Source organism: Nomascus leucogenys, chromosome 18 (genome assembly GCF_006542625.1).
Source record: "Nomascus leucogenys isolate Asia chromosome 18, Asia_NLE_v1, whole genome shotgun sequence".
Classification (NCBI taxonomy): domain Eukaryota; kingdom Metazoa; phylum Chordata; class Mammalia; order Primates; family Hylobatidae; genus Nomascus; species Nomascus leucogenys.
Window position 1 is genome coordinate 40,512,495 of NC_044398.1, and position 12,359 is coordinate 40,524,853.

Consider the following 12,359-nt stretch of genomic DNA (forward strand, 5'->3'; position numbering starts at 1 on the left):
AGGGACAGAGTACAAAAGAGAGAAATTTTAAAGCTGGGTGTCTAGGGGAGACATCACATGTTGGCAGGTTCCGTGATGCCCCCCAAGCCACAAAACCAGCAAGTTTTTATTAGTGATTTTCAAAAGGGGAGGGAGTGTACAAATAGGGTGTGGGTCACAGAGATCACATGTTTCACAAGGTAATAGAATATCACAAGGCAAATAGAGGCAGGGTGAGATCACAGGACCACAGGACTGGGGCGAAATTAAAATTGCTAATGAAGTTTCGGGCACGCATTGTCATTGATAACATCTTATTAGGAGACAGGGTTTGAGAGCAGACAACTGGTCTGACCAAAATTTATTAGCCGGGAATTTCCTCGTCCTAATAAGGCTGGGAGCGCTACGGGAGACTGTGGCTTATTTCATCCCCTATCTATGACCGTAAAAGACAGCCATCCCCAAAGCGGCCATTTCAGAGGCCTCCCCTTAGGGACACATTCTCTTTCTCAGGGATGTTCCTTGCTGAGAAAAAGAATTCAGCGATATTTCTCCTATTTGCTTTTCAAAGAAGAGAAATATGGCTCTGTTCCGCCCGGCTCACAGGCAGCCAGAGTTTAAGGTTATCTCTCTTGTTCCCTGAACATTGCTGTAATCCTGTTCTTGAGGTGCCCAGGTTTGATGTTGTTCAAACACACATGCTCTACAAAGTTTGTGCAGTTAATGCAATCATCACAGCGTCCTGAGGCAACATACATCCTCCTCAGCTTACGAAGATGACGGGATTAAGAGATTAAAGACAGGCAATCACCAGGGTATTGATTGGGGAAGTGATAAATGTCCATGAAATCTTCACAATTTATGTTCAGAGATTGCAGTAAAGACAGGAGTAAGAAATTATAAAAGTATTAATTTGGGGAACTAATAAATGTCCATGAAATCTTCACAATTTATGTTCTTCTGCCATGGCTTCAACCGGTCCCTCTATTCGGGGTCCCTGACTTCCCGCAACAGCCCACTCCAGTTAGCCTTCTGCCTCATCACTCTATCAGAATTGTTCTGGGTAAGTTTATAAGTAACATTTATGCTGCCAGGTCCAGTCTGTTCTTTTTAAATTCTTCACTGAATAGCACATACTTGACAACTTCTTCCTCAAGACACTTCCTTCACATGGCTACTACAATGGCACCTTTTCCAGAATTTTCTCCCTCACCTAGGGCCACTTCTCAATCTCATTTCCTGACTTAACTTTCTCTACCTCTATTTAACCTCTAGAAATTGGCATTTCTTAGTGTTTAGACCTAGGCCCTGTTTTCCTTCCAAATTCCTTCAGTAATTTCATTCATTCCTGTAGCTTTAAATAATCTATGGACCCATTCTCAAATTTATATCTCCAGCTTGGCCCTTTCTTCTTTTTCCCCTCTGGGGAGTTTTTCTATAGCCCAGAAAAGCGTGTGTCTCAAAGGATAGAAAATGTGGCTGGTCGCAGTGGCTAATGCCTGTGATCCAGCACTTTGGGAGGCCAAGTGGGTGGATCATTTGAACCCAAAGTTCGAGACCAGCCTGAGCAACATGGTGATACCCCATCTCCACCAAAAAAAAAAAAAAAGCCGAGTATGGTGACATGCGCCTGTGGTCCCAGCTACTCAGGGGGCTGAGATGGGAGGATCACCTGAGCCACGGAGGTCGATGCTGCAGTGAGCCATGATCACACCACTGCATTCCAGCCTGGGTGACAGAGTGAGACCCTGTCTCAAAAAAAAAAAGAAAGAAAGAAAGAAAACATAAAAAGTTAATGGTGGTGAGATTATAGGTGACTTGTATTTTCTTCTCCTTTATTTGACTTTCTGTAGATTTTCTACAGGACCTTGAAATTTACAAAGTGTTGTTAAATATTTAACCCCATTTTGATACTGTCAACAACCAACCTTGAGCTCCTTGAATCCAAGTGTCAGCTCAAAACTGAACTTCCAGTGACTGGAAGTCACTCCTCCACGCCACGTGTCTCGTGCTATCTTTGTGCTGAACCATCCCATCCCTTTTGAAGCAGAACATTTAAACCTTTATATATTCCCTGTGCTCTGGCTAATAATAGGCAGTTATTTATAGTGTGAATTTTGATCTTACAGGTGGATTTGACATGGAAGTGAAAGGTTGGGGTGGAGAAGATGTTCATCTTTATCGAAAATACTTACATGGTGACCTCATTGTGATTCGGACTCCGGTTCCTGGTCTTTTCCACCTCTGGCATGAAAAGCGCTGTGCTGATGAGCTGACCCCCGAGCAGTACCGCATGTGCATCCAGTCTAAAGCCATGAATGAAGCCTCTCACTCCCACCTGGGAATGCTGGTCTTCAGGGAGGAAATAGAGACGCATCTTCATAAACAGGCATACAGGACAAACAGCGAAGCTGTTGGTTGAAATCATAATTAATGCATTACTGTGTGAATCACAAACCAGCACTATTTATTTAGCCTTACTTCTACTTCCAGATGCAGTGCCTCTTTTGGAGAAGACATGTTTATTTTTCATGTTCTTTCTGACATTACTTTAGCAATTCAACTTGATGTGAAAAGAAAAAACAAATGTTTCAACACGAAGTCTCTGTTTTGTGAGAATACTGCACTATGGAATAATTGACAAGTTGAAATCTCGTATTTGTCCCAAAAGTTGTTTTGAGTTAGTTCTACCTGGTGCCCATGTTCTGATTGTGTGTGGGATTGCATGGTGTCCTGATTGCATCTAGGTGGAGCAGATGGAATGTGCTGGGCCACTGTTGGGTGGAGAGCAGCATATTCTTACAGAGGCGATGGAGTGTTACAAGCATAGTGTGTGGACAGGTATCTTCACCTGCCCGCACCTGAGTCAGCCTCCTTGATTTGATAGCCTGAAGAATCTTTTTCCACTGAAGTAGAGGATAATTAATTGACACATCTGAAATCCCCAATCAAGCAAGAGAAAGGTAGAAATAAAAACTCCTTAACTTACTGTTGCTTACACCCCTGAAAGTCTGTTTTTAAGCAAATGGGTAATAGTAGAAAATAGGTTAGAATCTATGGCTTGATATAAAATATAATGTTATTACATTATCATGTTCAGGATTAGGATTAGTAGTCAGTTGCTGTAAACTATTTTGAACGAACAGAAAAGAACACAGAAACATTTTTAACAGAACATTTAATTATGTTGGAGTACAGGATCCTAGCTCTGTCTGGGAACATTAGTTTATGTGAGCCAGCTCTATCAGGGTCTTCCCGTGGTGGTTCAGAATAGATGAGCATAGCATGGTTTTGTTTGTTTTTGCTTTCGATTTTCTCATTTGGCATGGATCCATATGTATTTACTATCCTTTTTTCTAATATATTAATATATGCTACATTCGTCTTTGCATTACTATAATACTTTGAGTTGAAAAAGAGTTTCATTGTGGAGAGAAAAAGCAAATGGTATGCCACAAGATCACTCTGATTTGAGAAAAGGGAGGAGGGGAAGATAGTCTGAATGGAAATCTGAAATACGGAATGTTTTAGAGAAATATATCATTTGCATATAGAATGTTTTAATTGAGGTATAAATTAATGAGACAAAGTGAAGAAGAAATTATATTCAGATAGGACTGCACTACATTATTTGTCATACATGGATCTGTTACCATCAGGTCAATTCCTAGTATGCATAAATTTTTTAACCCTTTTCAAAGAGACCTATGTTGAAAATCCCTGAAAATTCACTGAAGAAAAATCATTACTCTTTTTCTCAGTAAACCGTATCATCTGAAATATTACAAATTTCAAATTTCTAGGTGCTATATTCAATATTACAATAACTCTTACCTAATTATTCTTACAAGTTTTAAGTTGTGGTATTTTAATGATTTTTTTAAAAGATGTGTGAAATGTTCTCTGCAAAATAATTCAGGCCACTGTCTCCTTTTATATATTATTATAATTATTTATTATGAAGACCAGTGAATTATGATATTTAAAGTGAGAGAACTTAATTATTTGCAAAGGTAAGTTACAGGTTGTTTTTTGAGAGAATCAAATGAGTTTACTTTTGTTCCTGTTGTTGTTTTTAAACTAGCTTTAAGTTTAGAGATGGAAGCTAAGCAATGGAAATGTTATACGTTTTTGACATTTATTAAATGGTACCAATAAAGTATTTTATTACCAAAAGTTAAATGAAAATGTGATAAATTTATTTCTATTGTAAAGTATCATAAAGACAGAACATTACGTATAACATGTAATTGTGTACTTTAAAAATGACCAGTGCCGCAGCTGTTCAGGTTAAAATATGGGGCATTACCAGGGGACAGGCCCTTTGTGCCCCTTCTTGATCACCTGTGCTCACCCTCTCCATAACAGTCACGCTCTGATTTTTATGATCGTTTTTACTTGTTTTTCTTCTTAGTTTTCCCAGCTACATATCTCCCAATAGACTGTTTTGCCTGGCTTTGAATTTATATACGTTATTATTTCATTATATATTCTCTTTCATTCAGTGTTTTTGAGGTTCACTCATATTATTCTCAAAATTAGTTCATTTTTATTATTGAATAGTATTTCATTGTACTGTAGGGAGGGGAAAAACTCCCTCCCATCTTCTCAGGGTCCCAGCTGGGCTTGAAGATTAAATTGGCATAGAATAGATTAACAAGAGAGAAGCATATAAATTTATGTAATACAAATTTTATGTGGTGCAGGAGCCCTTATAAAGAAATAAAACCAAAAGAAGTAGAGTCAGTTACTTACATACTGAATTGGACAAAGACTAGTAAACTGTGAAAATGTGACTATATTTTGTGGGAGGCTTAAAAAATAGTTATTCTAACAAGGTCTGTACAATATTCTCCTGGTCTCAAACTTCTTGTCATTAAAGATAAAGATGTTTGTTGCCTTTCCTTCTAGTACAGAGAGTGTCTTTCACACTGGAATCCATCTCCTGCTCTTAAGAAACAGCACAAAGGTCAATCACCTTTTTGCACCTGCTGTTTTTCATGTGTCTTTAATTTAAATAGTATGCCGGAATGGCATATTTTAACCCCTTCAGTATGAATGTACTACTATACTTATTCTACTGTTAGTAGATACTTCGGTTGTTTCCAAGTTGTTCTTATATTCTCTTGTTGGTAACTGTTTGGGTTGTGTGTAGATTTTTGTGGTTTGCTTTTGCTGTTACATGCGTGTTGTTGTGAACATCTCTTGTAAGTATTCCAGAATTTCTCCAGGAGTAAAAATGCTGAGCCTTCGGTTGTGCACATGTTTAACTTTCCAAAGTGGACCACCTTCCACCACTGGGTGAGTTCATTTTGCATCCTTGACAGTACTTAATTTTGTCGGGCTTATTAATTCTTGCCAATTTAGTGGGCTTTAGACATGAACTGTAGTTATGATTTATCTCCAGTCTTTTTGTTCATTTTTACCAGTTCATAGGGATTCTTCACATATTCCAGATACCAGTTCTTATTGGTTTAATGTTTGCAGTATCTTCTCCCATCAAGACCAGTGTGGTTTGTCTTTTCCCATTTTTGGTGGTACTTTTTGATGAATAAAAGCTAACTTTATTATGACTATCTTTTTTCTTTATGATTTCTACTTTTTTCAATAGAATTTATTTTTTAGAGCAATTTTAGGTTCACAGAAAAATTGAACAGAAGGTACGTGGAGTTTCCTTAGATCCCCCTGTCCACACACACGCACAGTTTTTTCTGTTATCTACATCCGTCACCACAGTGGTACATTTGTTACAACCAGTGAACCCACATTGACACAAAATAGTCACCTAAAGTCCATAGTTTATGTTAGGGTTCATTCTTGTTGTACATTCTATGGGTTTAGACAAATGTATAATGACATCCAGTGTTACAGTATGATACAGAACAGTCTCACTGCCCCAAAAATCCTCTTGGCTGACTATTCATCTCTCCCTACCCTCTAACCTCTAGCAACCACTGATGTTTTCACTGTCTCCATAGTTTTGCTTTTTCCAGAATGTCATATAGTTGGAATCATACAGTATGTAGCCTTTTCAGATTGCCTTCTTTGACTTAGTAGTATGCATTTAAGTTTCTTCCATGCCATTTTATGGCTTGAGAGCTCATTTCTTTTTAGTAATGATTAATATTTCATTGTCTGGATGTAACCACAGTTTACCCATTCACCTACTGAAGGGCATCTTGGTTGCTGCCAAATGTTGGCAATTATTAATAAAACTGCAATAAACATCTACATGCAGGTTTTTGTGTGGACACATTTTCAACCTTTGAACAAATAACAAGGAACACAGTTGCTGGATCATATGGTAAGAGTATGTTTAGCTTATTAGCTTTGTAGGAACCTGCCAAACTGTCTTCCAATGTGGCTGTACCATTTTGCATTCCCACCAGCAGTGAATGAGAGTTCCTGTTGTTCCACATCCTTGCCACCATTTGGTGTTGTCAGTGTTTCAATTTCGGCCATTCTAATAGGTGCATAGTAGTATCTCATTGTTTTACTTTACATTTACCTGATGACATATGATGTGGAGCATCTCTTCATGTGCTTATTTTCCATCTGTATATCTTCTTTTTCTTTTTGAGACAAGGTCTCACACTGTTGCCCAGGAGGCTAGAGGCTGGAATGCAGTGGCACTATCATGGCTCACTGCAGCCTTGACCTCCTGGGCTCAGGTGATCCTCCTGCCTCACCTCCTGAGTAGCTGAGACCACAGGCATGCACCACCTCCCCTAGCTAGTTTTTTATTTTTATTTTTTTATAGAAACAGAGGTCCCCCTATTTACCTAGGCTGAACTCAAACTCCTAGGCTCAAGCGATGTGTATCTTCTTCTCAAGTGATGTGTATTTTCTTTAGTGAGGAATTGGTTTCTACTTTTTATTGATTTATGACCTCATAATAGGGAAGGATTTCTTTAAAAATACTGTTGTATATTCTCAATATCTCCCATGTAATTTCACTTTTATCAGGTCTTTAACCTAAGTGGAAGAGATTTTTGTGTATGATGTAGGTAAGGATTGCATTTCACTTATTTCCAGCACTACATCCATACTTTACCTAGTGATATGCAAAACCATTCTTATATCCATCAGATGTCCCTGTGTGCATGAGTCTGATTCTATGCTCTCTTCTGTTCCGTTAGGCTACCACTCTATCACTGCACCATTAGCATTGCATGGTATAAGTTACTGAAATTTTGTGCTAGTGAATATCTGGGACACGTTGTCCACTCACCTTGTTCTTAAAGATCGTCATGGCTATCAAAGGCTTTGTACTTTCATATAAATTTTAGAATACACTTACTAGGTTTCATAAAAATGTATGAATTTGATTAGAATATCATTGAATCTATAAGATCACTTTGGGGAGTCTTTATGATATGAAGTCTCCCAATCTATTCTATTTGGCTTTATTGTCTTTCAATTACGTTTTGTAATTTTGCACACTGTGGACTTACACGTGCTGTTTTTCAGATTCTTCCTAGTTACTCTGCATTTTCGATACCATTGTACCTTTTATTGTGTTACTGGTGTTTAGAAATCATTGATTTTGCATGTTAATTTTTGTGTTCAGAAACTTTGCCAAAAACTGTTAATTCTAGTAATTAGAATTCTTTTGCATTTTTCGTGTTTTACATCATATCATACATATGAATAGTGAGTTTTGTTTCCTTTCCATTTTAGGTCTTTAGTACTTTTTCTTGTCCTCCTATGCTTGGTAGGATTTGTCGTGCAATGCCGATGGAAGTGGTAATAGTGGGCTCCCTGCCCTGTTTCTGATTTCAAGGGCAATGCTTTCAGGGTTTCATCAGTAAGTGTGATGTTTGCTGGAGGTGTTTTCGTAGATAACCCCCTCAACTTAAGAAACTTCCCTTCTGTTATTACTTAGTGAGTTTTTATCCTACCTAAGAGCAATTATCAGATACTTTTACTACATCTGTTGAGATGTTCATATAATTTTTCCCCTCTTTTAAAGTATTAAATTGATGAATTAATAGATTTTCTCAAGTACCTTTGTATTCTTGGGACAAATGCCAGTCAGTCATGATGTGTTATTTTTATTTTACATTGTTTGATTTGGTATGCTTACATATACACACATGTAAGTATTCACATTTACACATCTCATGGATTCGTGTCGGGGGTGTGGGTATGTATATACTTCAGGTGTTTTTAATCTATGTTCATGAATGAGATTGCCTGTGACTTCCTGTTCTCTTCCTTGTTGGGCATTTTTGTTTATTTATTTGTTGTTTTAATTGACAGGATCTTGCTCTGTCTCCAAGGCTGGAGTGCAGTGGGGGCAATCATGGCTCACTGCAGCCTCAACCTCCTGGGCTTAAGTGATCCCCCTACCTCAGCCTCCCAAGTAGCTGGAACCACAGGCACGCACCCCTGCACCTGACTCATTTTTGTTGTTGTTGTTTTTGTTTGTTTGTGTGTAGAGACAGGGTCTTGGTTTGTTGTCCAGGCTGGTCTCGAGCTCCTGGTTTCAAGTGATCTTCCCGCCTTGGCCTCCCAAAGTGCAGAGATTACAGGTGTGAGCCACCATGCCTGGCCCTCATTAGGCTTTTCTGTTGAGGTTATACTAGCTTATAAACTAAGTTACAAGTGTTCCTTCTTACTCTGTTTCTAGAAAAGTTCTGTAAAATTAGAATTAATTTCTTCCTTGAATATTTGTAACTGCCTGGAAGAACTGCCTGAAAGCCACTTGGGCATGAACTTTTCTATCTAGGAAGATTTTTGATCAGTTGTTCAATTTATTTAATAATTATAGAACTATTCAGACTTTCTATTTTTTGTAGAATAAGCTTTCATTGAGTTATTTTGGGTAAATCATAATTTTCTAGGAATTTATACTGATAAATTTGAAAATTCAGATGAAATCAATATCCTTCTATTATCTGTGTGATATGTATAAGATTTATAGTAATATCCTTTTTTCCTCATTCCTGATATACTTATGCCTCCTATTTTTTCTTGATCAGCTTTGCCAGGAGCAGGCAGATTTTTTTCAATCCTTTTAAATAACCCTTACCAGCTATGTATGAGAGATCAGTTGCTTTACATCCTCCCCAACACAGTATTTCCAGTGTTTTTAATTTAAACTCTTTAATTATAATTTCTAATGGGTGTGTACAGTTCTTATTTTCATCTTAGTTTATAATCAGGGAATGATGTCAAGTACCTTATCATATGCTTATTGGCCATTTAGATATCTTCTTTTGTGAAATGCCTGTTGAAGTTTTTCTGCCTTTTTAAAAAAAAATTAGTTTGATTTTTTTTTTAGTTGATTTGTGGGGGTTACTTCTGTATTCTGAATTTGAGTCCTTTGTCAGATTTACATATTACACATACCTTCTCCTAGCAACAGCCTCTCTTTCACTATGTTAATGTTATATGTCAGTAAACAAAAGTTCTTAATTTCAATAAAAACCAATTTTCTTTTATGGCTAGTCATTTTGGTGTCCAATTTAAGAAACCTTTCCTACCCCAGAATTTTTTTTAATTCTTTTTTTTGACACTTCATTGCATTGCCTTTCATATTTAGGTCTGTGATCCATCTGGAAATCATTTTGTATATGGGTTACAGTAAGAGTCAAGATCCATCCTTTAGTTTTTCTTTTAGGGAAGGTCTGTAGATAGCAAACACCATTTAGTTTGTCTATAAATATCTTTATTATCTCTCATTTAATAAATAGTTTTAAAAAGTAGAGAATTCTAAATTGGCCATTATTATTCTTTTTAGCACATTGAAGTTACTATTCCACTGTCTCTTGGCTTCAGTTATTTCTGCTTGAATCATCAGTGTAACAGCCATCATCCATTGAAAGCAGTCCACTCTCTTCTGTTCTGTGTCACTGTGATACATCTGTGTGTGGGTTTGTTTTTTCCTGGTCCTGCTTGAGATTCTTTGGGTTCCTTGGATTGTTACTCTGAAAAATTCTCAGCTGTTTTATTTTCAAAAATGATTTCTGCCTCATTCTCTCTTTGCTTCTCTAACTCTGATAACATGTTAAAACCGTTGTGTCCTCCATGTCTCAACTTGTTTCTTGTTTTCCAATGCTTTATTCTGTTTTAGATTCTGGTAATTTCTTCAGAATTATGATCAGATTTGGAAAAGAACCAAATAGAGCATCTAGAAATGAAAACTACAATAACAGAATTTTTTAAATCCAACAGATGGGTTGAACAAAATTAGACACAGCTAAGGAGGTGTTTTTATTTTTTTTGAGGCGGAGTCTCGCTCTGTCACCCAGGCTGGAGTGCAGTGGCGCCATCTCTGCTCACTGCAAGCTCTGCCTCCCGGGTTCACGCCATTCTCCTGCCTCAGCCTCCCGAGTAGCTGGGACTACAGGCGCCTGCCACCACGTCCGGCTAATTTTTTGTATTTTTAGTAGAGACGGGGTTTCACCATGTTAGCCAAGATGGTCTCGATCTCCTGACCTCATGATCTGCCCACCTCAGCCTCCCAAAGTGCTGGGATTACAGGCGTGAGCCACTGCGCCCAGCCCTAAGGAAGTATTTTTTTTAAAACTGGAATATAGGTCAGAATGTTTGTTTCTACTGGATGTTTAGGGGCAGTACCAGTTCAGGGCCAGTTCAAAGAATTCTTAGCTTGAAGTTCCTTGGACCAGTGTTGATTTGTGCTGCAAAATTTTGTGAAGCTCATTGACTCATCATTATCAATTATCAAGGTAAAATTTCCCTGCCTCCATTCAGTGCTGAGATTCAAATCAGGGAGCTTTTCCTAGCTCCCTCAGTGGGGTTTGGGTGGAGCGCCTTATTTCAAGCTCACTGCTGCACCAAGGGGTGGCTCTTTGGGATGCCAGCTTTATGGGCTGGAGCCTCCTATTTGATTCTTCATCTTGAGGTGGGCCCTGGACTTTTTTCTCTACCCCTGTGGACTTGAAAACAGCAGCTCATGGTCCTTACCCTCAGGGCAAAGCAGGCTCCAGAGCTTCCCTGACTTCTCTGGCTCCCTGCCTTCACTTGGATTTTTAAATTCTGTACAACTTTATCTGTTGTTTTCAGTGGGCACGCACTTCATCTCTCACACTGCCAGAAATGCACAAGTGGCGCAGTTTACTTTCTTACACTCTTCCCTGCACTATTGCTGAACCACTCGGCCCTGCTGAGCACACCTGAGCGTCTGCACCTGAGCTTCCTGGTGCTGTGGGTAGATACTTGTGGGGTGTTCAGCAGCCCCTCACCTTCCTCACAGTATCCTGACTTCCTTGTTGGGAACAAAGATTGAAATTGTGTTAACATGATCTAAACTGGCCTGCAGATGAATTGTAAGTTTTGCCTCTTGAAGTTTTGAATGCAAATTTGTGGGAATTCTTTCCCATTTATATTTTTATGCTGGTTGGATTGAACAGTGACTGTGGTGAATGCTAACATGCTTTGTATTGACCAGGACCCCAGGTGTTCCTTTGAGAAGGGGGCCTTTGCTTCACTTTTCCCAAAAAGTGCTGTGGCCTTTTGCAGAAGTGCTTCTTGGCGTCCCCAGCACCAGGGCCAGTCCACAGCAAGCACCGACTGTGCTGACAATGAACCAGGTGCCTGCTCTGTCTGCCTTCGCTTCACTTTTCCCAAAAGGTGCTGTGGCCTTTTGCAGAAGTGCTGCTTGGCGTCCTCAGCACCAAGGCCAGTCTACAGCGAGCACTGACTGTGCTGACAATGAACCAGGTGCCTGCTGTCTGCTACCACAGCCCTGCAAGTGAGGTGTGATCAGATGAGAACATGGAGGCTATAAGGTAAACAGCTTGTCCAAGCTTCTCCAGCTGGGGGCTGAAACCAGCTCTCACTCCAGTTTCCCCAGCTCCTTGCTCCCTCCCTGCTGCCTTGTGCCTCCCTGAGGAGCAGGGCCTATGTTCTCATATGGGCGTGGTCGGTGTGTGTCACAGAAGTCTCCGTGGCTTACTACAGATCTTTAGCTTATCATTCTGCTACATCTGACAGTCTGACATCCATTTATTCCTGAAACGTGTGTGAAGGGTGACATTCAGCCATCACACAGGGATGTGCTGGTCACAAGGCACACAGACTATCACCCACCAAGTGCTTCTCGCACATACTGTGCAGCCCAGGGATTGGACTAGGCCCCCACCGTGTTGCCAATTCAGGAGGTGTGTGGAGGGGCCTAAGAATGGACATTCAAACAGGTTCCCAGGGACCCACACTTGAAAGCCACTGCCCTGAAGGAACTGCCCATGGCAGAGGATGGCCCGCCCAGCTCGAGGTTGTATCCAAGGCCAGAGCAAATCATGCACTCCCCCTTCTTCAGCTGAGGCAGATGAACACTTCCAAAAATACCTTCACCAGGAAATTAGGGATGCCATTGGATTTAAAGACCTAAAAAATGCCATTCACTAAAAGCT

General features: G+C 39.5%; 1 protein-coding gene across 1 annotated transcript in view; it reads left to right on the forward strand.

Annotated features, from left to right (window-relative positions):
• The window catches only part of CSGALNACT2 (chondroitin sulfate N-acetylgalactosaminyltransferase 2), a 48,261-nt gene extending 44,094 nt beyond the window's left edge, over positions 1–4,167 (forward strand). The window contains exon 8 of the mRNA XM_003271159.2: positions 2,109–4,167. Coding sequence (XP_003271207.1) covers positions 2,109–2,401 — 293 coding nt within the window. The 3' untranslated portion in view covers positions 2,402–4,167. The remainder of the gene's footprint in view (positions 1–2,108) is intronic.
• Positions 4,168–12,359: the final 8,192 nt, after the last annotated feature.